Consider the following 27,712-nt stretch of genomic DNA (forward strand, 5'->3'; position numbering starts at 1 on the left):
CCGGCACCTGGGCGGGGCGGGCGGGGAAGGGCCGGGCCGGCCAGGCTGGGCGGAGCGCGGAGCGGCTGCGGGAGCGCGGCCCCGGGAGGGGAGGTAGGCCGAGTGCGCGGGGCGCCGAGCCGCTCGGGCGGGCAGGGCTCGGTGAGCGGACGGTACCGCTGGCGGAACGCAGGCGGCGCCCAGGGCAGCCGGGCGAGCGCGGGGCTTCGGCGGGGCCCGGCCGGAGGCGGGACAGGAAGGCACCGGCGGCGCCGCAGCCTCGCGCCGCGCGGGGCGGGGACTCTGCCCGCGGTCCCCCTGGGTGTGCCCCCAGCCCCACGCCCTGCGGAGGACGCGGGTCAGCACGCTCCGCCGTTGTGGGCTCATCCCATGTCTATGACATAGACCCTCTCCCAGGGCCGGGACCCCCCCCACCCCCAAGGCCCCATTACCTCCAGTCCTTCCAGCCCCGCCGCGCTGACCCGCGGGCCCTGACCGGTCCCTCCTCTGCCGGCCCGTCTCCCGGCAGCGAGCGCCCCGGCCAGGACCCCCGGAGGGGACACTCGTTAGCACGTCCTCCCCCTGCCATCCCGCCCAGCTCCCCCCCAGGCCTGCGACCCCAGCCCCCGCTGGCCCTTTGTCCCCGGCCCGGCCCCGCGCTGACCGCAGGCTCCGCCTTCGCTCCTGACCCGCCGCGTCTCCCCGCAGGCCACGCGCCGCCACCGGGATGCAGCCCGCAGGCTGGGCGGCCGTCAGGGAGGCGGCGGCCCGCGACACGCTGGCGGCGGACCTGCGATGCAGCCTGTTCACCTCGGCCCTGCAGAGCTACCGGCGGGACTCGGCGCTGCGGCCTTTCCCCGCGTCCTACGCCCGCCACGACTGCAAGGACTTCGAGGCCCTGGTGAGTGTGCTTCCCCAGCCCCCGGCGCGGCCCGCTGTTTCCCAGGCCACGTGTCCTGTGGCCCCGGTGAGTAAACACGACTCCCCCTAGGCTTCATTTCCAGCAATGAGCTAAGAACACTCCCAAGGCACTTGGGGGCCGCTTCCTCTTGTTCATGACAAGTGGCTTCCAGGAGTGAAGAGGGATTCAGCAGTTAGGCCTCCACACGATTTCCTAGTGTGGCCAGCAAATGGGTATTGATCTGAATCCCCGGACTCGGCCAAATAGGAAGTTACTCATCCCTTTGCAAATACACACACCCCAAAAGTAACCAGAGCGCCCCCATACCTTGATCTTCAGATGAGGTAACATATGGGCAGCGCTCTTATAAAGTGCAACATACAGTACACATGTGAACTGTTGTTTCTTTGATGATTCACAAGGCACTTAATTTCTTGCAGAGTTCACTTTAGGGTCAGCATTCCAGATACCAGTTGTTTTTGTCATTCAAATGTTTGGAATTGCCTAGAAAAATAATAATTTTCCAAAATTGATTCTATAAGAAATAGAAAATTGAAATGGTCTATAAATCATTAAAGACACTGAATTAGTAAATTCACTCAAAGAAAATTCCAGGCCTAGCAGGTTTCCTTGGTGAGTTCTACCAATCACTGAGGTAATAAGTAATTCCAGTAATTTGTGTGCAAATTCTTCCAGAATATTGAAAAAGAGGCTAGTATAACCTTGATCCTACATCTGATAAGAATGATACAAGAAAAGAACATTATAAGCCAGTGTCACTCATGAGTATAATTGTAGAAATCCTCTATAAAATATTAGGATTCTGAATCCAGCAATGTATAAAAAACAATTCCTCATTAACAGGTTGGGTTTATTCCAGGGATGCAAAATGAGTTCAACATTTGAACATCAATTAATGTTATGAACCACATTAACAGATTTAAGGAGGTGTTTAGAATTTTGTCTGATGAGGTGGTCAGGGTTGGGTTCCATCTTTGCTTTCACTTTTGGGATGTAATAGGACACAGGCCCAGCCTCCTGCCTCCCACATGGTCCATTGAAATCTAGGCTAGGGATGTGTTGAGGGCATCGCAGGCCTAGGCCATCGTACACAGATGTTTCAGGTTCAGGGAGGTCAGAGAAAGATAAGCCAACTGACTTTCCCCACAGTTTGTTCTGCAAATTGAGATGTTCAGTTTTGTGAGTCTGTGATATCAGAGCCTTGGGGGTGACATACCTTTATTTTGTCAATAGATTTTAATGGAGCCCTTGCTGTGGGCCAGGTGCCTAGGGTGCAGGTTAACAGTGTGCTCAGCTGTACTGTGGGGAAGCCCTATGCAGGCAGACCTCGGAGATTTTGCAGGTTCAGTTCCAGGGCACTGTAATAAAGTGAGGAAGCCCAGAGCAGGGACCCTAGTCCTTGGCACTGAGCTGGGGTCAGGGGACACCAACAAAGAGCAGTAGCTGAGACCATGCTGGATCCCTAGGGGACATGGAAGATTTCAGGGAGCAGAGAGGAGGAAAGTGCTGTTCTAGGAGGAGTAGCAGGACGGGCAGAATCCAGGAGCTCACCGGGAAGAACAAGTCTGCATTTTAGTGTGGCCGTTGTGGGGAGCAGGAAAAGGTGAGGCCAGCCAGAGCATGCAGGGCTTGGCATGTCCTGCCAAGATGTATAGATTTTATCTTTTTTACTGATTTTTAGAGAGAGGACGGGACAAAGATAGATAGATAGATAGATAGAAACATTGATGAGAGAGAGGAACATCATCAATGGCTGCCTCCTGGACACCCCTACTGGGGATTGAGCCCACAACATGGACATGTGCCCTGACCAGGAATCGAACCCAAGACCTCTTGGTTCCTGGGTCGACACTCAACCACTGAGCCACACCAGCTGGGCCAGGATGCATTTCTGAAAGAGCCTTGTGGTGGTAGGGTGAGAGAGGGATCTGTTCAGGAGAAGAGATAGGAGTCTGAGGGACCACACCCACCGAGATGGTGCCCCACGGTGCACTTCATTAACTTTTACCAAGAAACATCCAAGTTGATTAGCATGCTCAGCACCTTCTCTTCCTGCTGGAAGGGCTTACTGGCAAACAGAATCAGATCTGTTTGATGAATATGGGATACATGCAAAGGGAGCTTTGGAAGTGTTTCGATTTGTTTATGCTTTAAATTTTTTTAATTATGCAAGTAATATATTCTTGTTATAAAACATTCAAATGATATCAATCAAGTAAAAGTGCCCTTGATAGAGCTCACACTATCTCACGTCCCTCCTGATAGGTATCAGTGCTCTCAGTTTGGGGCACACCCTTGCTTCCATACCCATAATTTCTTAGGAGAGTTTCAGAGAGCCCCAAATAGTCACCTCTGGAGGGACAGACTGTCCCATTCATGGGGCTCATTGTGCCGCTGGAGAAACACAGGCAGATTCTTACCAACCCATTCTGTTGCCATATTCCTTATTGCGCACCATTGTTAAGGAAACTGGTCCAGGCCAGACAGAGTCTTGGCCGTCTGTAGGCATGGCTTTGAGGAGCAGTTACCCAAGAGAAGGCCGCTCCCCAGGCAGGACCTGGTACGACCTCTGAGAGCATGCACATGTTCTTAGATAAACACACTTCAGGTTTCCTTTTGCCACAGTTTACATGAGTTACAGAAGAAAATTTGGAGAATTTGGCATCTGGACCTGTATCTGAGTCAGTGATTAACTTTGAAAGAAAAGGGAATGAGGTCTGGATTCGTTCTTCTGGGTCATTTTGTGGTTACCTGAAGAAGGAAGGTGTGGGCTGTTAAAAAATCTTGTATTTTGCTGTAGCGGATTTGGCTCAGTAGATGGAGCATCAGCCTGTGGACTGAAGGTCCAGGGTTTGATTCTGGTCAAGGGCACGTATCTCCAGTTAAGGCTCCACCCCAGGCCCTCTGATCGGGGCACGTGTGGGAGGCAATTAATCGATGTGAGTGACATCAATGTTTCTTTCTCTCTGCTCTCCCCCTCCCTTCCACGCTCTCTCTCTTAAAAACAAACAAACAAACAAACAAAAAAACCATGGAAAAATATCCATTGGAGGATTAAGAACAACAAAATAAAGCATCTCCGTATTTTAAAAAAGTCTATAATTTTTATTTGTTTAACTAAAAGCACTTGGAAGTAATGTGAAACAGTTTGTCATATTTAACCATTTTAAATTAATTTTCTCCATACTACAAGGTGTCATTGCACACCTATAGCACATGTTGCAGTTTCAAAAAATTAGAGCTCTGGCTTGAATTACTTTATTGATTATTGCTTTCCTGAGAATGCTCGCTGCTAAACCAAACTTGCATGGCTCTGGCCCTATCTCTCACACTCCCTAAAGCCCCAAATCATCTCTCAGGTGGCTTGTTTTGATGATATTTTTATTCTGAGGCAGCACTTCAGTTTTACACCGGGAGGTCTTTGTATTCCCAGTGCCTGGCCTGGGAGGTGCTTATCAGATGTTTGAGGAATCAAATTGTGTGTGCGCGATTGCCCAGGTGGAGGGTTTCTGCTCTTGTTCCTTGAACAAGGGTTGGCTGAGCCCTTATTGGTCAGAGAATCGGTAGCATTCTTGGGATGCCCTGTAGCCCTGACCATTGACCCTCAAACTTCATGTTTGTTTTTTTTCCCCTAGGAACTCCATGCCCTGGTTCTCCATTAGCCTGCAGATCCTTTCTGGGGGTGGGAGGTGGGTCGTAATGGTTCCTTTATATATATGAAGGATGTGAGAGAAATACATCGATTGGTTGCCTTCTGCACATGCCCTGACCAGGGCCTGAGCCGGGGAGGAGCCTGTAACCAAGGTACATGCCCTTGGCCAGAATCGAACCCGGGACCTTTTGGTCCACAAGCTGATGCATTATCCACTGAGCCAAACTGGCTAGTGCGGCTCCTTTATATTAATTCCAGGCCCTTCCCACTTGAAAGTGGGGTTGAGGACCAGTAGCAGCATCACCTGGGAGCTTGTTAGAAATGCAGAATGCCAGGTCCCCCTCTCAGACCTACCCAATTAGGATCTGATTTTTTTAATTGGCATTTAAAAAAATCAATTTCTCTAATTGATTTTAGAAAGAGAGAGGAAGAGAGAGCGGGCGAGAGAGGAACATCGCTTTGTTGTTCCATTTATTTATTCATTCACTGGTTGCTTTTTATATATGCCCTGACTGGGGATCGAACCCACAACCTTGGCATAAGGGGGTGACACTCTAACCAACTGGGCTACCTGGCCATGGCAGGATCTGCAGTTTTAACAAGTCTGAGAAGCATTTGCATCTAGCCTGCCCTATTCCCATCCACCATTTGGGGGTGGGTGTGGAAGGCTGTACTGGCTCTCCTGGTTCTGGACTCTGGTTTGCTCTCTCTAGAGAAGCTGACTCCCCAGTGTCTGGGTTAAAGACATGAATAAACTCCACTCTGTCCTAACCTCAGGGCAGGCCTGCCCCCTCTCCCCTCCTTGCCAACCCCTATGTTGTCCAAGTCAAACTCTCCCTTGTTCTTTAAGACACAGCTGGAACCTCATCTTACTCTGTGCCTTTACCCCCAGCAGTTAGGAGTTCTTCCTCTGCTTCCTTCACAATATTATACATTTGCTTTAATAAATAATACTATGATAAACATCCTTCCACATAATCATTATTTATATCTATAGTTATTTCCTTTTTCTTCTTTATATATCTAGTTATTTTCTTGAGGTAAATTCTGAAAGGTGAAGTTGCTGCCTCAAAGGCTAACAGAACTTTCTAAGGAAGGCTTTTGATGCTTATTTCCAGGTTAGAAATGGAATTGACATTGACCGAGGGAGATTATTCTTTACAAGGCTCTCAACCTTGGCTCACATTGGAATCACCTGGAAAGCTTTAACAAATACATTGGGGCCTTGATTTACGAGTTTAATTCGTTCCGTGACGGAGCTCGTAACTCAAATTACTCGTATGTCAAATCAACAGTGAACGAGTGAGACACGTGATGCTGGGCTGATGTTGTGGCGTTCACTGTGACGTTCGCTGCGCCAACTAGCGGTGGGGTATCTGAAGCTGGCTTGTAACCCGAATTTTAGCTCGCAACTCAAAGCAAAAAAATCGGCCAAGAGATGGCTCATATCTCGAAAAACTCATTTGTTGGGACACTCGTAAGTCAAGGCCCCACTGTACTGCTGTCTGGGCCCCACCCTTAGAAATTCTGTTTTAATTGATCTGAGGTGGAGCCTAGGCAGTGGGACTTGTTTATATTTGCAGAAAATGTCTAGTTTAAAATTTTTTCTATTAATTGATTTGATCATTTTCTTTTAAAAAAATATATATTTTATTGATTTTTTATAGAGAGGAAGGGAGAGGGATAGAGAGAACCATCGATGAGAGAGAAACATCGATCAGCTGCCTCCTGCACACTCCCTACTGGGGATGTGCCCGCAACCAAGGTACATGCCCTTGACCAGAATCGAACCTGGGACCCTTGAGTCTACAGGCCGACGCTCTATCCACTGAGCCAAACCGGTTAGGGCGATTTGATCATTTTCATGAGCACCCACCTACTGGTAGTGAGGCAATGATAACAATTAGATTTAGTCCAATCAATAAGTATCAATTTAGGTTCATACTTGGTATTTCAAGTTAAAGTTCTCAGTCTCTCAGGTTAGCTTTTTATTTCCCTGTTCTCCAAAGATGATATCTGAAGAGGGAAGTGGAATATACAGATATGACAAGATATGGATACAGGCATAGGTATGATGTGATGTGACTGGCGGTGAGTGTGTGGCTAGGAATGGTGATGTGGAGGAACCAGGGGTGGGATTTATCTTTCCAGTAGAAACCACCTCCTCCCTTCCCAACCATCCCGGAAATGTATGCCGTTCCTCTGCAGATTGGTGAGCAGTAGAAAGGGACATTTGATTAATAATAATAGTATAGACCCTAACACTTATTCAGTGCTGATAGCTCCTACCACTCGCTGGGCACTGTTCTGAGCGGTTTCTATGTGGAGCTCATTTCATCTTCCTATCAGGTAATCAGTATATGTGCTGGGAGCAGACCACCCTCCAGCTCCCAGGTGTTGCTGGCGTGTAGCCAGGGTGGGGACTCCTCTAAAGGATCCCCATGATGACCTCTTTTGTGAAGAGTTCTCCTGTAAAGTAGACTCTCACCCCAGGCTGTTTTAGTGACTCTGGATTGTCATACCTTAGGTTTGGGCAAAGCCAGGTGCACCTGTATGTAACTGCAGTGTCTGCCTTTCCAGCCTCATCTTGGCATCCTGTCGGCTCCATCTGTCCCTCCCACCCACTGTTACAGTTGTCACTTTGGTCCTGAGGCCAGTGACCTTGGCTGTACCTTTGGTTCATTTGCTTCCAGCACCTCCACCCACATCTAGTAATTATGACCTCCGGCATCTTCCTAGACAAGGATTTTTTTTTTTTTTTTAAATTCTCACCCGAGGACATGAGAGGGAGAGCAAGATATCGGTTGCCTTCTGTATGTGCTCGGACCGGGGACTGAATCCACAACCCAGGTATGTGTTCTGACCGGGAATCAAACCAGCAGCCTTTTGGGGCACAGGACAATGTTCAACCAACTGAACCACAAGAATTTTTTGCAGATGTTCTCTGTTTCCTGCTGCCAGCCGTTCTAGGACAGCAGTGCTTATCATCCAAGCCTGGTGATAAGAAGCACCTGTGGCAGCTTCTGTACACAGATTCCTGGGCCTCCTCCCCAGGAGAATGTGATCTGGGTGGTTGCAAAGTGTCCGCTGGGATGGACTGTCACCACCCAACTCAAAGCCAGGAGGTTGAATTGTCTCCTTCCAGGGTCATCAGTCCTCTCTCTTCTCTGCTTCCCCTGCTGGTTCCTGCCCTTGGTCTCTGTCACGCAAACCACCTCTTTCCTGAGAGACTTCCTTTCTTAAACCTTGGACTGCCCAGCACTGCCCAGCACTCAGGCTCCCTGAGCCACTTCTTCACCGGAATCCTTCCTTGTTCCCCAGAGTAGAGGCTGCAGACAGACATATGTTCTGTGGAATGACAGGTTGTTCTCTAGGCTTTTAGAAATTGGGAAGTTAAAAAAATGCAGCTTGCTCATTTCTTTAAAAAATAAAAAAAATATCTGAGACTCCACTGCCTGGGTGGAGGTCACTCCTGGGCAGACACCAGCTGGAACTGGAGTTCGGTGGCTGGGCCCTGTGCTAGGCCAGGGGTCACTGTTCAACACAGCCCTCACCGCTTTCTTAGACTCTCCCCTTACTCATTTTCATCACCCCTCTGGCTCTGGGGTATTTGAGCCTGGGCCACATTTTGGGACTAGGGCACTGTTCACATCACTGCCTCTCTGCTAAGCTCTTTCCACGGGGAGTGCTCTCTCTCTCTCTGCTTCTCAAAATCCGCCTCTTTACACCACGTCCCAATTCTATCCTACTTGACCCATATACCCTTCCCTCTGCCTTCTTCCCCACCCCCCAGAAATGCCTGCCTTCCTCCTGAACACTTACTCTCTTCAATCCGGTTATTCGTAAATGCCTTCCACTGCCATGAACAGTAGTTTGTAATGCTTGTCTCGTACTTCACCTGACATACATCTTCCTCCTTACCTACAGGGCCTAGGCACAGCTGGCAGCTGTCTTGATTTATTATGTGGGGGTGGGAGACTCCAGAAACATAGGTGATTGGCTTCCCAAGCAGCTTCTTAAAGCTCTGTGGGAATTGCTCCTTTGGGCTAAGATATTTAGTCCATTATAAATGGAATCACAGAGAACAGACCTTAGAGTAGGGCTGCCTGGTTTCATGGCCCTGCCACTGAAGAGCTGCAAGGCCCTAGGCAAGGTGCTTGACCTCTCCAAGCCCCAGGTTCCTCCCCTTTCTGATAGGTTGTTGTGAGGATAAAATGAGATGACGTGTGCACAGCATTTAGCCCAGTGCCTGGCATGTGATAAGGCCTCCATAAATATTAGCTTTCACCATGTTGCTCTGATCTCCGTGCCAGGTTCTAGCTGACTGCTGGGGCTCCAGAATACATACGATGGAGCTGGCCCTCAGGAAGCATTTGGGATAACAAGTGTGGAGAGAGTCAAGTACCAACTTGAGGGCTGTGTTGAACAGTGACCCCTGACCTAGCATAGAGCACAGGGGAGCCTTGAGGTTGGGAGTGGTCAGGGTCAGGGTCAGTGACTTTAGGCTGGCCTTGAAGACTGAGCAGACTCTCATGCTGGGCAGCTGCAGAAGCAAGAGAAGGAAAGACATAGGGCACTTGAGGAATGGTGTAGGGGACAGGTGAGAAGCATGTTTCAGGAGGTACTGTTAGGCAGAGAAGCCAGAACAGATTCCCAAGGGCCCTGTGAAGGACAGAGTTGCTAGACTAGCAAAAAGAAATATAGGCCACCTATTTACATTTGAATTTCAGAGAAGCAACACATAATTTGTAAAGTGTGAAGTATGCTGTAATTATTGCACGGGTTATACTTATAGTAAACGCTTTATTTTGTTATTTATCTGAAATTCACATTCAACTGGGCAGGCTGTATTTTACGGGACAGCCCTATTTGTGTTCCTGGTCCCTAAAAGGCACTGCTAACATGCAGACAGGTTTTGGTCACAAGAAGAAAAAGAGGAGGATAGCCAAGATGGCGGCATAGGTAAACACCGGAGACTGCTGCCGCAAACAACTACTTCAAAAATACAACTAAAAGACGGAACAGACATCACCCAGAACCACAGGAAGGCTGGCTGAGGAGAGACTCTTCAACTAGAAGGAAAGAGAACAGCTTACCGAAGCTCAGAAGAGGCGCAGTGTGGAAAATATAAAGGTACCGAGGTGCGCGCGCAAAGCGGGCTGGTGGCTGAGGGCGCGGTTGTCGTTTTCAATCAGGAGGGACTCTCAGACTCTGGGCTCCAGATCCGGGCAAGTCTCTAGGGACCCAGACTCAGACGGGAGAAGCAGGATTGTCCGGCATCAGTTGGAATCTGAGGGCAGCTTTCTCTCCGAGGTTTGCAGCGGTGGCCGGGGTTCTGAGAAGCAGAGCCTCTGGGAACGGGACTGAGAGCAGCCATAACTGCTCCCTCCACCCGCCCTGTTGATCCCACCCTGCCCAAGCCCTGCGCAGAGCCATTTGCTGGATCGCCTCAGGCAAAGGCTAGATTAGCACCTCCCCAGAGGACAGAAGTTTTCCACACAGCTGATTCTCACAGCCAGTCAGCCTGGTGGTCAAATCCCTCTAGTATTAACTACAACAATCAAGGCTTAACTACAACAAGACTGCGCACAAAGACCACTAGGGGGTGTACCAAGAAAGCGTAAAAAATGCGGAGACAAAGAAACAGGACAAAACTATCAAGGGAGGATATTGAGTTCAGAACCACACTTTTGAGGTCTCTCAAGAGGCTTCTAGAGTCTGTCAATAAACTTGATGAGATGTACAGGAAATCTAATGAGACCCTCGATGGTGTGATAAAGGACCATATAGAAAGTAAGCATACACTGACTGAAATAAAGAATATTATACAGACTCCCAACAGCAGAACAGAGGAGGGCAAGAATCAAGTCAAAGATTTGAAATGCGAAGAAGTGAGAAACACCCAACCAGAAAAGCAAAATGAAAAAAGAACCCAAAAATACGAAGATAGTGTAAGGAGCCTCTGGGACAGCTTCAAATGTACAAACATCAGAATTATAGGGGTACCAGAAGATGAGAGAGAGCAAGATATTGAAAACCTATTTGAAGAAATAATGACAGAAAACTTCCCCCACCTGGTGAAAGAAATAGACTTACAGGTCCAGGAAGCGCAGAGAACCCCAAACAAAAGGAATCCAAAGAGGACCACACCAAGACACATCATCATTAAAATGCCAAGAGCAAAAGACAAAGAGAGAATCTTAAAAGCAGCAAGGGAAAGAAACTCAGTTACCTACAAGGGAATTCCCATACGACTGTCAGCTGATTTCTCAACAGAAACTTTGCAGGCCAGAAGGGAGTGGCAAGAAATATTCAAAGTGATGAATAGCAAGAACCTACAACCAAGAATACTTTATCCAGCAAAGCTATCATTCAGAATTGAAGGTCAGATAAAGAGCTTCACAGATAAGGAAAAGCTAAAGGAGTTCATCACCACTAAACCAGTATTATACGAAATGCTGAAAGGTATCCTTTAAGAAGAGGAAGAAGAAAAAGGTAAAGATACAAATAGTGAACAACAAACATGCATCTATCAACAAGTGAATCTAAGAATCAAGTGAATAAATAATCTGATGTACAGAATGAACTGGTGATTATAATGAATCAGGGATATAGAAAGGGAATGGACAGACTATTCTTGCGGGGGAAAGGGGAATGGGAGATGCGGGAAGAGACTGGACAAAAATCGTGCACCTATGGATGAGGACAGTGGGTGGGGAGTGAGGGAGGAGGGTGGGGCGGGAACTGGGAGGAGGGGAGTTATGGGGGGGAAAAAAGAGGAACAAATGTAATCTGAACAATAAAGATTTTAAAAAATTAAAAAAAGAAAAAAAAGAAAAAGAATCCTGTTAACTCGTTGGAGCAGATGTATTTTTCAGAGTAGCCTGAAAAGTGAAATAGGACTTGAGGAAGGCCAGTTGAGGGTTAAACAGTGGGGGGCAAAGAGAGGAGCCCAGCAGGACACACAGGGCAGGCAGCAGTGGGAGGGCCTAGCCCTGGAAGAGGGCTGTCCCCGAGGGCGAGGGCGAGGGCGAGGGCGCTCAGGTGAGGCTGGGTTTATCTCAAAGCTGGGAGCAGTCTCTTCCCCTTCCCCAGACTGACCTGGCTTAGCTGACCATCGTTTTGTAGGGCTCTCTGTACCCAGGTCTGGACTGTTGGCAAGGGCTGCGGCTCACAGGTGGAATTTGAGAACAGGAGTGATGGGGACGGTGATTATGGGAGAGCAGACTCAGTTTTGGCTTTGGGATAACAAGTGTGGACCAGGAGTAGAAAAGCAGGACAGGTGAGGTCACAGGATGCTGGGAGGTGTCCTTTGGACTGGGCAGGCAGCAGCACCATTTGGAACACAGCGTCAGGTACCCTTAGTGCAGTGGTTCTCAACCTTCTGGCCCTTTAAATACAGTTCCTCATGTTGTGACCCAACCATAAAATTATTTTCGTTGCTACTTCATAACTGTAATGTTGCTACTGTTATGAATCGTAATGTAAATATCTGATATGCAGGATGGTCTTAGGCGACCCCTGTGAAAGGGTCGTTCGACCCCCAAAGGGTCTCGACCCATAGGTCGAGAACTGCTGCCTTAGTGGCTCTGTATTGCCTACAGAACAAAGCCCAGAGACCTCCGGGGGGTGTCCAAGGCCTTCGAAGGCTGACCTCACCTTCTGACTCCTGTTCCTCTCTCTTCTTTCCCCACACTCTAGGCGCCCGCCACACCAACCACCTGCAGTTAATTATGACAACCACATGGCAGTCCCACTAACATTAGAGTACCTAATGCCTCCCTTTGCTCTAAGCCAGCAGTTCTCAACCTGTGGGTGGCGACCCCTTTGGCGGTTGAACGACCCTTTCAAAGGGGTCGCCTAAGACCATCCTGCATATCAGATATTTACATTACGATTCATAACAGTAGCAACATTACAGTTATGAAGTAGCAACGAAAATAATTTTATGGTTGGGTCACAACACAAGGAACTGTATTTAAAGGGCCAGAAGGCTGAGAACCACTGCTCTAAGCACTATACTTGTTTAACCTGATTAACTGACACAGAGATCCCGGGAAATGGCTACTAATATTATCCCAATTATGTATTTGAGGAAACCAAGACACAGGAGATCAAGCCACTCACCCAGGTCACACAGCTCGTGGTGGGTACGAGAACCCAGATTTGGACCCAGGCTACTCTGCCTGGGAGGAGAGCCTTCACAAGGAACCACGTCCCCATCCACTGCCCTGACCTCACGCTGCACTACCCAGGCCACACAGCACCTCCTCTGCCAATGCCTTGCCTGACCACCCCCTTGTCCCTCAGCCGCTACCCAACACAAGTCCCACTCGGTCTCCTTAGTAGCTTGTATGCATCTTTGTTATGACAATGGAGGTTTAAGTCACAATTACTTACCTTTCTTCCTCCCCACTGAATAGCACCAACACTCGTGAAGCATTTACACACCCACGTGCTTTTTTTAAAAAAAAAAATTTTTATTGATTTCAGAGAGGGAGAGAGAGATAGAAACATAAATGATAAGAATCACTGATCGGCTGCCTCCTGCACACCCCATACTGGGGATCGGGCCACAACCCAGGCATGTGGCCTTGAACCCGGATTTGAACCCGGGACCCTTCAGTCTGCAGGCTGACACTCTATCCACTGAGCCAGACCAGCTAGGGCCCATGTGCTTGTTAAAAACTACTGCTCATGAGACATGTACAGGTAGTTTTATTAGAAGTCTGAAGCTATTAATTGAATCTTTGGAAGAGAGAGGAATAAAGCAGCCCTGAAATGTTTCTCATTTTCAAGTACAGAGTTAAAAAAAAATCATCAGTGGTTGTAAATGGAAAAACCACACTGATATTCATGAAGCACCAGCTACATCCCCAGTAAAAGTGTGTTTGGGAGTGTTGTCAGGGAGAAATATAAGAAAAAAGAAAAGAAAAGAAATGAACATATATAAACCAGGCTCTGATATTCTGCTACTTTCTTTAATCTTCTTGTCAACCTGATATGGAGATAGTGGGCTTCCCATGTTAAAGAGGAGATTGAGGTCAGACAGGTCCAGTGCTTTGTTTAAAGACACCCTGGGGAAGGGGGCTGGAGGGTGGGGAAGTGGCGTGAAGGAGGCAGCCGATGGATGTATCTCTCTTCTCCCTTCCTCTCTAAAAATCAGTAAACTATTCTAAAAAAAAAAAAAAGGCAGGGGAGCAGAGATTCAAACCCAGATCTGTCTGCTTTTCCCCCTGTGTCCAGGAAAGTGGAGGATTAGAAAAATACATGACTGTCCCTGGCCTCTAGGAATCCTGGCCATACTGGGGAGAAAGGAGAGGAGTTGAGTGCTGTTGGGGTTTAGAGAAAGGGGTGCCTGGGTTGGTAGAAGCAGGGGAAGGGGCATTCCAGGGGACTGAGTGAGCAAACTTTGGAGGTGGTGCAATCCAAGGCATGTTCACAGATGGAACCTGTGTACGGTGATGTTTTAAAAAACCATGCTAGAGAGATTTGGCTTCTAGTCATCATTTCTGAGCAAAAGCTACAGTCACCTTGTAGCTATCTGTTCGTCCAGATCCCCAGTCCCTTAACAGAAAACCTGGCACCAAATGGGTTTCAGAATTCAGATGCTACCCAATTTTACAAAGGCAATAATGTGGTGTAACGATACAACTAAACTGGCATCTATAGCGGGCCACACGGGCACCAGCCTAAATCGGAAGGCTCTAGGACGGGTTGCAACTTACAGCAGGGGTTCTGTTTCTACGGAAGTCCTTGAAGCAGTCCACACACAGTTCCAGGATCCAGGCTTTGTCCTGAGGGTGACAGCTCATGTGTAAAAAGAGGTTCATGTCTGGTGGGTGTAGGAACTGCTTTGACCTAATGAAGCCCCATGTTTTACAGAGACCGGTCTCTCTTGTAAGAACGCCATAGACAGCCAAAACCGGTTTGGCTCAGTGGATAGAGCGTCGGCCTGCGGACTGAAAGGTCCCAGGTTCGATTCCGGTCAAGGGCATGTACCTGGGTTGCGGGCATATCCCCAGTAGGAGATGTGCAGGAGGCAGCTGATCGATGTTTCTCTCTCATCGATGTTTCTGACTCTCTATCCCTCTCCCTTCCTCTCTGTAAAAAATCAATAAAATATATTAAAAAAAAAAAAAGACATAGACATAGCTGGCAGAGCCTCGCAAAAAGTCACCACTTTCAGGGAAACCTCAAACCATGGGTTCCCCACTTGCAGTTTCTCCCAGTGTAGGTGCAGCTTACTATTCTGTCATTTTTACCATAAGCAGCCTTGCCTGGTTTTGTATGTAGTTGCCATACTTCCTTTATCCAGCCTCCAGGGAAACAGGCTGACAGGAAATTAACTGCAGGTCATTTTCTCATGCTTTACTAACCCTTTACCCACCCGCGTATATATCATGTATTTGATAACACCTCCAGCGAGGTGGCATCTCAGGATCAGAATTAATATTCCTACAGCAAAATGTAACATGAAGTGGGATAAATAAAGATTGAACGATCCTCACATCAGTTGAGGTCAGGTTTTGTACGAAACAAGTTACGAAACCTTGCAGTGTTTGGAGCACTTGGAGTTGGATGTTCTTTGGAAAGGGGATCACAGATCTGTACATGTCTCTCTTAGGAAATTCATGACCTGGAAGAAGTGAAGGTTGCTGTCTTACCGCTAGAGGGCTCCTGCTTCTCATTTTGTCTAGGATCCTTGCTAATGGAGGTTTTCCTCACTTCAGCTTGCAGATGCCAGCAAGTTACCCAACCTGAAAGAGCTTCTCCAGTCCTCTGAAGATAAAGACAAACGGGCCTGGGACCTGCTGAGCTGGATTTTATCCTCAAAGGTCCTGACAGTCCACAGTACAGGGAAGTCAGAGGTGAGACTTTGATTTGTAGGATCACAGGTTCCTAGGACCTCCTTGTGCACCAAATAACCCAGGCAGCTTATTGCAAATGCAGATTCCTGCACCTTGCCCCCAGAGATTCTGATTCTGTGTCTGAAGTGGGGCCCACGAACTTGCACACTGGCAGTGCAAAGCTGTGTTCTTCCTCCTACTAGCTGTGTGACCTTGAACAGGTTTCTTGGTACATTTCAGTACCCCAGTTTCCTCATCTATAAAATGGGGCTACGAATAGTATACTTCCATGAGGGAAATGGCTGTGAGAATTGAATGAATTTTCACACTTAGAACAATGTGTAAGGGCACATGCTAAGGGCTCTATGCATGTTGGGTATCACAAGCAGCCCAGGTAATTCTGATAAGGGTAGGCCCTTGACCACACCTTAAGAAACATGGGCCTAATCCAGGTGTTAGGAAACAGAGAGGCAGAGCCTGAAGTATTGGAAAACCTCATGCTCTGGGTTTAAATTCCACTTCCACCATGCCTGGCCGGTGTGGCTCAGTGGTTGAGCGTTGACCCATGCTCCAAAGAGGTTGCTGATTCAATTCCCGGTCAGGGCACATGCCTGGGTTGTGGGCTCAATCCCTAGAAGGAGGTGTGCACGAGGCAGCCAATTGATGATTCTCAGCATTGATGTTTCTTTCTCTCTCTCCCTCTCCCTTCTTCTCTCTCTAAAAATTAATTTAAAAAAACTGAACTCCACTTCTACCCATAATTGGGTCTTCCTTCCCCCATTTGTAAATTGAGAATATTAATAGGTACCTCAGAGGGGAGCTATAACGGAATGTGTGTCACTCCCAGGATAGTTTTTGGCATAGACCAGACATTCCATAATTTGGTGTCCCTTGCCTGACCAGATCTCCCAGGACACGCTGGGATAGCAAGGACCAGAGTGTGGGATGGCAGATCCGCAATCTGGTGCTCTTTCCTCTGAGAGGCAGCAGGGGCTTATCGGTACTGTTCTTCACTTAATTAATCCATTTTAACTTAAGAGCATTCAGTTTTACAAGCTCCTGCTAAAGACGGAAATCCTTAAGTGGCATAGAATTTGATGTCTTGGATTCTGGTGTCTGGGGACATCCATCTGTGTTGGGAGGGAAAATAACATAAGGAGCCCCGGAGAGGGAGTCAGTGGGAGATATTCGGGGCCAGGCTGGACTGTTAACTCTTAGGTGATCTCTGGGTTTTACTTTTGTCATCTGTTAAATTGAGATTTATTCATTCCTCATATGGGCATCAGGCACCTACTAGATATTGCTGCAGGTAAAGTAGATACGATAATAGCTCCTTGACTTTGGATTATGGACAAGTTGACTTCCATTAAAATATGGAGTGTTGGCATCCAGGATTATCAGCTTTTTATTGACCCAAGCAAGGACATTAGCCTACCATGTACCATCATTTTATAAAAGGATGTTTTAACACAAAAGAGGATGGTCCTGACCTTAGAATAGAGAAGAGTTCTTCCAAAGAAAGGGTCATGGCAACCTTACAGCAGTGTGTGTGTGTATAAAATATGTATTAAATATATGTAAATATATATCTATTACATTGACCTAAATTTTCTCTTTGAAAAATTTTATTGCCCTAACTGGTTTGGCTTAGTGGATAGAGCGTCGGCCTGAAGACTGAAGGGTCCCAGGTTCGATTCCGGTCAAGGGCATGTACCTTGGTTGCGGGCACATCCCCAGTCGGGGGTGTGCAGGAGGCAGCTGATCGATGTTTCTCTCTCATCAGTGTTTCTGACTCTCTATCCCTATCCCTTCCTCTCTGTAACAAATCAATAAAATATATTTTTAAAAAAATTTTATTGACTGATTTTGAAAAGAGAGAAAGGGAGAGAGAGAGAAAGAGAGAGAGAGAGAGAAAAAGAGAGACATTGATTTGTTGTTCCACTTATTTATGCATTCATTGGTTTATTTTTTTAAAAATATTTTTATTGATTTCAGAGAGGAAGGAGAGAGAAATAGAAACATCAATGATGAGAGAGAATCATTGATCAGCTGCCTTCTGCACACCTCCGACTGGGGATCAAGCCCACAACCTGGGCATTTGTCCTGACCAGGAATTGAACCATGACTTTCTGGTTCATGGGTTGACACTCAGCCACTGAGCCATGCCGGGTGGATGGTTTATTCTTATATGTGCCCTGTCTGGGGATTGAATCTGCAACCTTGGTGTCTCAGGATGATGCTCTAACCAGCTGAGCTACCAGCCAGGGCCGCCCTAATTTTTCTTATTTAATCACAACCCAGAGAAAACTTCTCCTTCTCCATAGACTGTGACTTACTTGTTTGGAAATCACTGAAATGATGTGGTTTCTGCCCTAAAGAGGATCATTGCCCCCTTAGGAAATAGCTCACCTTTTTATATCAAGTAGGTTTTTTTTTTGCCTCATAACAAACCATCCCCCAAAAACCTAGTGGCTTAAAACAACACTGATTATTTCTCATGATTCTGTGGGTTGGTTGGGTGGTCCTTCTGGGTGGGGCTGGCTTACCTGGGGCTGGGTGATCTGGGGTAGCCTCACTTATATGCCTGGGGCTTCAGCTGGGATGGCTGCTGTGGTTGGGCCTTCCTCTATGAGGCACTCATCCTCCTATAGCAGTGATGGCGAACCTATGACACGCGTGTCAGAAGTGACATGTGAACTCATTTTTTTGGTTGATTTTTCTTTGTTAAATGTCATTTAAATATATAAAATAAATATCAAAAATATAAATCTTTGTTTTACTATGGTTGCAAATATCAAAACATTTCTATATGTGACACGGCACCAGAGTTAAGTTAGGGTTTTTCAAAATGCTGACACACCAAGCTCAAAAGGTTCGCCATCCCTGTCCTATAGGCTAGCAGGGCTTGTTCACATGGCAATGAAGGGTAAAGGTTCCAGCAGCAGACAAGGAGGGGCAAGTCCTTTTCAAGCCTCTGTCTGCCGTAGGTCCATTGGCAAGTCGCATGGCCAAGTCCAAATTAAAGGGGAGTGAAATCATTTCCATCTCTTGATGGAATCTTGGTGGGATTCCACCTGCAAAGTCACATTGCAGAGGGGTGGGAGGAAAAATATGTGGCCATTTTTGCCATTTATCACACCTTTCTACCTCCTGAGATGATTGTAAAGATGGAATATAGGAAATAGATGTGAAAGTTATAAAAATTAAGAGTGATCTTTAGTTAGAAGGAACAATGCATGCTTCTCAGCCTATTGTAGGGAAAAACATCAGAGGAGGCAGTCTTGAGCTGTAAGCTCTGGGCTTGTTTATAACTTGATGTCTTTATTCTCATGAAACCAGTTGTTCTCATGAACAGAGTCCATTAGACTTTAAGCCCAAGGCTTTAGGAGGCCATGTTGGCAGCACATTTTACCAGCTTCCCAAATAAAATTTCGACTCCCTTCATGTTTTCAAGTTTGAAAAGATCCAAAAGCTGACTGGTGCCCCTCACACTCCTGTCCCTGTGCCGGACTTCCTATTTGAAATCGAGTACTCGGACCCAGCGAATGCCAAATTTTATGAGACCAAAGGAGAACGAGACCTAATCTACGCCTTCCATGGGAGCCGCCTAGAAAACTTCCATTCCATCATCCACAATGGCCTGCACTGCCACCTGAACAAGGTGGGGCCTAAGCCTGCTGACATTTGGGGGGGTTGGTGGGTCAGAGCGGGTAAAGGGTGGGAAGGGGTAGGTTCCCTAAGTCCTTGCCACTCAAAGTGTGGGCCACAGACCAGCAGCAGCTGGGCGCCTGTGAAAATGCAGAATCCTGGGCCCACCTGGACCTTCTGAATCAGAACCTGCATATTAACAAGATCTCCAGGTGATCCCTATACTGATGACAGTTTGAGAAGCATCTCTGGGAGTCAGGTCCAGACAGCAGCATGCTTTTAAAGCTCACCAGGTGATCCAGTGTGTGGTCAACCCTCACCACTCAGCATGGTTCCTGGACCAGTGGCACCACATCACCTGGAGCTTGTTGGACAAGTAGAATCTCAGGGCCCACCCCAGGCCAGCTCCCCAGGTGATCTCTTTGTATTTTGAAGTTTGAGAAACACTGCTCTAGGGGTCACTCCAACACAGTCTGCCCTTGGAGAAATTGGGGGATGTGCCAGGGAGAGGTCCTTTCCCTCCCTCCTTGAGTTTGCTTCCTCTCCTTAGTGTCCTTCCTTTTTAAAGAGTCAAAATAGTGTCAACAACCCCTTCTCCACTGGCACATTTTAAAAATATATATATTTTTATTGATTTCAGAGAGGAAGGGAGAGAGAGAGAGAGAGAGAAACTCAATGATAAAAGAGAACTATTGATTGGCTGCCTCCTGCATGACCCACACTGGGGATTGAGCCCCAACCCAGGCATGGTTTGTAGGTCGACACTCAACCACTGAGGGCACATTTTTTTTAAAAAAGCTTTTTAAAATTGATTTTTACAGAGAGAAACATTGATGTGAGAGCACAGCATCGATTGGCTGCCTCCTATTGGGGATTGAGCCCGCAACCCGGGCATGTGCATGTGCCCTACTGGGAATGAAACTGGCAACCTCTCAGTGCACGGGATGATGGCCAACGAACTGGGCCATACCAGCGAGGGCTCCGCTGGCACTTTTTTTGCCTCTCTGTGAAGTGTAGGGGAGAGTACAGACAGGAGCCAAAAAGACCACCTTAGCAGCTCTGCAGCCTGTGCAGATTGTTTTAAACTCTCTGAGCCTCAGTGTCCTCATCTGTACAATAGGGCACCATTACCCACCTTCTGGTGAGCTGAGAGGATTGAAACAGCTCATGCATGCAAAGGGTCTTCCTGTACTAAGCACCAAGGACACTGCTTTTCTAGGAATTTGGGTAGTAGCAGTGCTACAGCCTTTCCTCCGGTCATGCAGCACCTGCCATGCCTGAGGGGCTGGCTCCCTGAGCCGCAGGCTGACCTGTGGCTGATGCATCCTGGAGCGGGAGAGTCTTCCCAGCAGCGCTGCAGCAGATTAGCAATTAGTGCAGTTAGGTTTTGCTGAGGATGACGAGCTTGTTTACACTGGCTTTCAGCTGGTTATTTCGGCCAGGCTACTGGAATCCCGGGCCTCCCTCCACAGCAGAGCCAGCCTGAAGTTGCCTGCAGATTACAGTCTTGTACACCAGACCTTCACTTCAGTCCCCCAGGGATTTTGCTATTTAGCAGCATCTCATCAGAATCCTTTGCTAAAGTGTCTGCTTTTGCCTCTTCTGTCTGGATTTTCAGTGGGACGTCTGCCAGTTGAAGCTGTGGAATTGTTCTCATGGTAGAGATACCCCAAGTTTCCCACTCTTCTGCTCACTGCAGCCATGCTTGCGGTTCTCGAGTCTAGAAGGTGTATATATACAGGCAGAGGGGAGAATGGACATGAGGTCAGATCAGAGGACATTCAGAATCCTTGGAGAGGTCTGTGCAGGATTTTAAGACACGGGAACTCTGCCTAACCCAGCACGGGGCTTTCCAAAGGCCAAGCAAAGGCTTGTTTCACATCCCTTAAGCGTCACTGAATTGGCTTAGAATTGTGGAAGTCTGGTGCCACCAGACAAGACATTTCTCAATTCCCAAGCATAGGATGTTCAGTGTGCTGTTAGAGTCCACTCATTGTCTTGTGATACTGATGCTGTGGCCCCAGAATAGCAGCTGCCCTGGGTAGCAGCTACCTAGATGTCGCATTGAGAAGGATTCTGAGCCAGTGTGAATGAATACCATCATTGATATTTTTATGTTGGCCATCATGGTTGATTATTGATGTCTACCATGGGCAAGGATTTGTTTGCTATGCCTTCTGTAGGCTCAACTGGAGGTATTTAACCTGAGATCCTTGTCTCTCACCTGGCATGCTTCCTCATGGAGGGCACCAAGTTAGCACCTACCACCAGGGAGCTGCCTTCTAGATTTTTGGACATTTTCTAGGTCAACACCAATACAAAGAGTAAAACTTACCCTGACCCTCCTATAGGCTTCTTCATTCAGTTATAGTTTCTGGTCTGAGAGATTCATTTCCTTTCTAAGTAGTGACTCAGATTGCTTCCCCTTAAGGTGCGATCCCCCTCCTAGAACATACGAGTATTATTTTGCTTCTGCCAGCCCATCACTGTAACCATGCTCATGCATTTCATGTAGCAGGAATTACTGCATATACTACCACACAAGATTCTGTGCTGAAGTGCCCACCCCTCTCATGTGCCAGAAGTCCTGATTGATGCTTTATATACATTATCTCATTGAATCTTCATCCACGACCTTATGAAGGAGACACTATTATCACCATTTTGTAAATGCAGAAACTGAGACCCAGAGAGTTTGTTTGTTTTAAATTCTTTATTGTTTAAAGTATTACTATGTATCCTTTTCCCTCCATTGACCTCTCTCCGGCCACTCCCACCCCCCAGCCAGAGAGTTTTTATAACTTGCCAGCTTGTTGGAGATATAGGCAGAATTTAAACTTGGGTCTGTTTGGACTCTTTTTTTTTTTTTTTTAATTAATACCCTGTTAATTAAAAAATATATTTTTTATTGATTTCAGAGCGGAAGGAAGAGGGAGAGAGAGAGAGAGAGAGAGAGAAACATCTATGATGAGAAAGAATCATCAATTGGCTGCCTCCTGCATGCGCCACACTGGGGATTGAGCCCGCAACCTGGGTATGTGTACTGACCGGAATTGAACTGTGACCTCCTGGTTCATAGGTTGACACTCAACCACTGAGCCACACCCACCAGGCTGGACTTTTATTTATTTATTTTTTAAATATATTTTATTGCTTTTTTACAGAGAGGAAGGGAGAGGGATAGAGAGTTAGAAACATCGATGAGAGAGAAACATCGATCAGCTGCCTCTTGCACACTCCCCACTGGGGATGTGCCCACAACCAAGGTACATGCCCTTGACTGGAATCGAACCTGGGACCCTTGAGTCCGCAGCCCGAGGCTCTATCCACTGAGCCAAACCGGTTAGGGCTGGACTTTTAATACTTATGTTTTTCTCACTCATCCTTGACCACAGGAACTACTATGTGCCAGGCTAATCAGGTGTATCCACAGTCACCTGGTCATCAGATAGGAATGTGTTTAGCGATAGCCCCATAATGATGTCATAGGATTATTTGAGTTTATGCTTTTCACTGGGAAAAAAAAGGCTTGAAAATGTTGTGTTTATAATTCTGTTGAAGAAAGACTTGTGTTGCCTTGCTGTTCCATTTTATACTTACCCAGCCTTGTTTCTTTTCTGGTGGCTCTGCCATTCTAGACATCCTTGTTCGGGGAAGGGACCTACCTCACCAGTGACTTGAGCCTGGCCCTCATTTATAGCCCCCATGGCTATGGGTGGCAGCGTAGCCTCCTTGGCCCCATCCTCAGCTGCGTGGCTGTGTGTGAGGTCATAGACCATCCAGATGTCAAGTGCCAAACCAAGAAGAAAGGTGAGTGAGCCCTTGGCCCAGAACTAGGCTGCAGCCTCAGGGTGCGTAGGCTCTTGCTGTTTGCCCAACGGTTGGGTGGAGTACCCACTGCGTGCTAAGGGATGGGCTGAGTCCAGAGCAGTGTAGGACAGGGGCCTGCCTTCAGGCAGTGAGCAGTCTCCTTATGGTATTGAACACACAGTAGAAAAGATGTCACTTACTATAAGGTGGTAGGTAGAGAGTCCCAGGTGAGGGGATCCACCGGGCAGATCAGACGACGGAGCCGTCGGTGGGTTCAGATGCTCAGAGAAAGCTTTGGGAGGAAGTGAGATGTGATAGCTGAACGTGGGTGTGTGAGGCCAGAATGTGGGCTCCTGGGGGCAGGACGTGGGACTCAGTCAGGCTTGGACACCTGGTATCAGTAGGGAGCCTGGTTCATACTTGACATTCAGAAAATATTTGCCACATTGAAGCTAAATACGTGTGTTTAGACCTGTCCCTCCAGGATGCTCTTGTGTGTGCTGGAGCCCTTGGAGGATGTGAGAGGCAACTGAGGCCACAGACAGTAAACCCCAGGCTTCCAGGAAGCAGACGACTCGCTGGCCGCCTCGGTCTACTTCCCTAATACGTCCCTTAGATTACTTGCCCGGCACCCCCTGCTGTTTTGCCTGCAAAGGCAGAAGAGTCACAGAACTGTCATTCTGGTCTCCAGAACTGGCCTGTTGGTTCCAAAGAGAAAAGGAAAATTGAGAAAACTGTTCCTGGCCTCTAATGTAAAACAACTGGAACCGAGAAACGGGCCCAGGTCTGACGCCAACCTCTTAAACCAGACAGCATGAATATTTGCATTTATAATTCTTAGGAAGTTTGCAAACCGTGACATTAAACATCAAAACAAAACCTTGCAACGTCTGCTGTCACACAGCTTTGGCTTTTTTTAAATTGCTAAGGCTTTTCGTGGCATTAAAAGTTTTGTTTCTGTTTGTTTGTTTAAACAAGACTTGGTACAAAGAGTAGAAGATGTGTTCTAAGAAGCTCGAATCCAGAATGGCTAATTTAAAATGCCTGCTAAGAGACAGGTCTCTGATCAAGTCCTGTTCCTCGTCCCAGATTATTTTTTTGTTTTGAACATCAATCTGCTGCTTTCCTCTGCTTTCCTTGTTCAGCCAAGTTTCCCCCACCTCGTATCTCTTTTATTTTCCTATTCCTTTTTCTCTTTATCCTATTTGTTTTTCTGTTGATTCTCCTGTGTGTTTTTAAAAATATATTTGTATTGATTTCAGAGAAGAAGGGAGGGGGGAAAGAGATAGAAACATCAATGACGAGAGAGAATCATTGATCGGCTGCCTCCTGAATGCCCCACACTGGGCATCGAGCCCACAACCCAGGCGTGTGCTCTGACCAGGAATCGAACCATGGCCTCCTGGTTCATAGGTTGACGCTCAACCACACTGGCCCAGCTGATTCTCCTGTTTTTTACTGTGCTTCCCACACACGCACGCACGCACACGCACACACACACACACACACACCTATTCCTCAGCCTGCTGGGGCTTCTCCACCCCAAAGACCAGGAGGCTTGACCCATTTATAGTCATAATTTGCTGCTTTTGTTATTGTATCCCTTACCCCACCCCCAGTAAAGTTGTGCTTTACTTTCCTTATTCAGATTCCAAGGAGATAGATCGCAGGAGAGCGAGAATCAAGCACAGTGAAGGGGGAGATATCCCTCCAAAGTACTTTGTGGTCACCAACAACCAGCTCCTGCGAGTGAAGTACCTGCTGGTGTACTCACAGAAGCAGGCCAAGCGGTAAGAGGGACGGTCCTTGCCCGTGCCCCAGGAGGACAACTGAAGGCTGCATTAAAAGTGTTGGGTTCTTTGTTACCAGCGCCCTCTTTCCTCCAGCTTTAGGCCTCAGCTGTGTATAAAGTATATAAAGCACTTTGCTAGACAGGGTGAGGAGTGAGGATAAGGTTATATAAGATGTGGTCCTGGCTTGTCTGGCATGGCTCAGTGGTTGAGCGTCAACCTATGAACCAGGAGATCACAGTTCAATTCTTGGTCAGGGCGCATGCCCGGGTTTCGGGCTCGATCCCCAATGGGGGGCATGCAGGAGGCAGCTGATCAATGATTCTCTCATCATTGATATTTCTCTCTCTCTCACCCTTTCTCTCTGAAATCAATAAAAAATATATATTTTTTAAAAGATGTGGTCCTGGCCCTTTGAGGACTATATATTCTAGTGAATGAGACAAAGAGATTCGTAAACACAAGTGACATGAGGGACTGAATGAAGCCAAATTGGCTGCCCTAGACCGTGGGGCCCCTTAGCCCTAGGCTCATGGTTTCACTCTGAAACCCATTGATTAGATTAAGCTGAGAGGCAGGGTGGTGGCTGGACACTGGCTGGGATTGGGTGCTGCCCAGCTCGGTCACTTTCCATGGTGGCTGTTGAACCACCATCTTCTGGACCTGAGATGCTTCATCTTCATCTTTATTTTTAAAAAAAATACATTTTTATTGATTTCAGAGAGGAAGGGGAAGGGAGAGAGAGATTGAAACATCAATGATGAGAGAGAATCATTGATTGGCTGCCTCCTGCACACCCCCTACTGGGGATCGAGCCCACAACCCAGGCATGACCTCCTGGTTCATAGGTCGATGCTCAACCACTAAGCCATGAGGGCCGGGCCATCTTCATCTTTAAAGTGAACGTGTTGAACCCAATGGCAGATGAGGCCTTCTGACTCCTAAAAGCCATGGTAGATGCCTCATCCCATCTCAGCAATGTGGTTGTGGTGGTGGGGGCGGGGGGGGGGGGGTGTACAGGGTTCTCCAGGGTCGAGGTCACTTTGAGATCTTGCTGCATTGTTGGGCTCTAGCTTTTCATGGGGATGGGCAGCAGGTGAGCAAGTAAGACAGGAAAGGGGATCACTTAATACTTCCCACTCCTGTTGTACATACCCGTGGGTTCCATGCTTCAGGATTTCATAAACCAGGAAAAAACCCTCTTCTCCTCAAATTTGGGGAATTTGTATAGCATTCCTGAGTCTGGTGGACATTATCCTTTGGTTTAAAATCATCTGGCTCTTTGTATTTGAAAATTCCATTCCTTCCCACTGCTCCCTGGAATGTTTCTTTAGTGCACACTTGGACAGTTTAGATCACCTCCCAGCGGGCCAAGGAGGATTCCCCAGCACAGACTGATATCTGTAGGTGTCTAAAAGTGAAACGACGTTTGCTAAATAGCCTGCCACCTGCTGCCATCTGGGCAGACACCTTGAGTGAGGTCATTCTTTTAGATACCAAAGTCCTGCTTAAGGAAAGGCAGGACATAGAAGGTTCAAGAGGAGCAGCTATAAAAGGGAAGCTCAGGATGAGCTCACTGCAGAGCTGTCTTTGTACATTTAGAACATGTTCTGGTGAAAGGCGTGTCAGTGCCAGGGCAAACAGCCTCGGATTTCTCGAGCAAAGGAGAACGCACGAAGCTTCATTTCATGGCTCACTCAGAGGATGAAATTCATCATTTCATCTTTGAGCCAGGAGTTGTTGCATACACTTAAAAAAAATGTTTTTCTCATTTTGCCAACATCACTCTTTTTTCCCTTTTAAGCAGGGCTTCCAGCCAGCTGTCCTGGTTTTCCAGCCATTGGTTTACGGTCATGATATTCCTGTACCTGCTGCTGCTGCTCATAGTGAGTGTCATCAACTCCTCCACTTTCCAACACTTTTGGAATCGTGCGAAGAGATAATCTTTCTGGGCCGGAGTGGGGACCACCTCCACCATGTGCCTTGTTTTGTACCTCCCGTGGCCCGCATCCAGCCAGGTTGAGCCTGCGGGCCAGTTGGGGACCACAGGACAATTTTCATATGCCATAAATGTATCGATTGCCTTTCATGATGCTCCAGCCACACTCCGGCAAGGGGGACCACCGGGCCCTCACTCATAGGTTTTGGGGAGCCCTCCTGTCTGCTCCTGCCTAATCAGCCCTAGGGAGTTGGCTTTTCCATCAGGGCCAAAGGAAAAAGTCCTGCTGCATTTAAAAACAAAGTGTCCAAGCTGTCAGTGGTATGTTTACAATCGCTCCTGGCGGACGTTGGCCCTTTCTCTAATGCCTTCTGGAAGGCGGAAAATGCGTAGTGGGGACGATAAATCACTAGGCGGTTGCCTTGTTTTGACTTGAGACGCTCAAGAGGAATAGTCATGTTTCTCATAAAAATCGGTGGGGATCGGTTTTTGAATTCCATCCACCTTTGTAAGTACAAAACATTTTCAGTTTTCTCAAATCAACAAACAGCATTCTGCTGCAGCTGTAACCCCGTGCCCGACCATGGATGAGAAAGGAAGGAGTCAGAGTTCTGATTAAAAAATACAAACCTAACACTGAGCAACTCAAGTGTCTTTTTCTAAAAATTAACTAACTGCTAATTATAGCTGCAGGCCTGCCTCCTATCTCGCTCTCATGAAGCTGCCTTGATTGTGGCCTGCCAGGCACAAGTGCCATGCCGGAGGCCCTCTGCCACTGTCAGCCTTCAAGACAGAGGCCTGCCTCAGTGTGTCACAGATACGCGTGGACTGAGCCTGCCTCAGAGGGGTCACAGGTCTTTGGGACTCAAACTGGGCAGCCCCTGGCTGCCCAGAGAGCCTTGGTTCTACTTGCCGTATTCTTTGCCCCTCCTCCCTGCCCTGCTTCAGCCGTAATGGAGCCCTGTCTTATTGGTGGGGATTGTGGGGAGAGGTTTCTGTAAGGAATGGGGAAAGTAATTTTCTATAATTTGTGAAGTGAAAAAGCCACTATCATGGTTTTTACATTGAATATTGGAACATTTCAAAAATAATAAAGGTATTTTCCTAATTATCAGGTTGCCT

General features: G+C 47.5%; 1 protein-coding gene across 3 annotated transcripts; it reads left to right on the forward strand.

Moving 5' to 3' along the window:
- The first annotated feature begins 54 nt into the window (after positions 1-54).
- PARP16 (poly(ADP-ribose) polymerase family member 16) lies at positions 55-27,712 on the forward strand. Of its 3 annotated transcripts, none has more exons than XM_070404117.1 (7): positions 62-93; positions 688-880; positions 15,287-15,424; positions 18,858-19,064; positions 22,690-22,861; positions 24,510-24,651; positions 26,459-27,711. In XM_070404117.1, exons 2-7 carry the CDS (start codon positions 707-709, stop codon positions 26,592-26,594), a joined length of 969 nt encoding a protein of 322 aa, XP_070260218.1. In that variant the 5' UTR covers positions 62-93; positions 688-706; the 3' UTR covers positions 26,595-27,711. The 3 variants fall into 3 exon arrangements, with proteins under 3 accessions (XP_070260227.1, XP_070260218.1, XP_070260237.1); XM_070404136.1 differs by lacking the exon at positions 62-93 and adding an exon at positions 318-337; XM_070404126.1 differs by lacking the exon at positions 18,858-19,064 and having other exon boundaries at positions 55-93; positions 26,459-27,712.

The sequence above is a fragment of the Myotis yumanensis genome, unplaced genomic scaffold, assembly GCF_028538775.1.
Source record: "Myotis yumanensis isolate MYYU_CA2020_CCGP unplaced genomic scaffold, mMyoYum1.0.hap1 SCAF_1, whole genome shotgun sequence".
Lineage (NCBI taxonomy): Eukaryota > Metazoa > Chordata > Mammalia > Chiroptera > Vespertilionidae > Myotis > Myotis yumanensis.

Coding starts and splice junctions, on each gene's coding strand:
- PARP16 (XM_070404117.1), top strand. CDS start 707: ATGCAGCCCGCAGGCTGGGCGGCCGTCAGGGAGGCGGCGGCCCGCGAC. Junction 881..15,286: donor GCAAGGACTTCGAGGCCCTG/GTGAGTGTGCTT, acceptor TCCTCACTTCAG/CTTGCAGATGCCAGCAAGTT. Junction 24,652..26,458: donor TCACAGAAGCAGGCCAAGCG/GTAAGAGGGACG, acceptor CCTTTTAAGCAG/GGCTTCCAGCCAGCTGTCCT.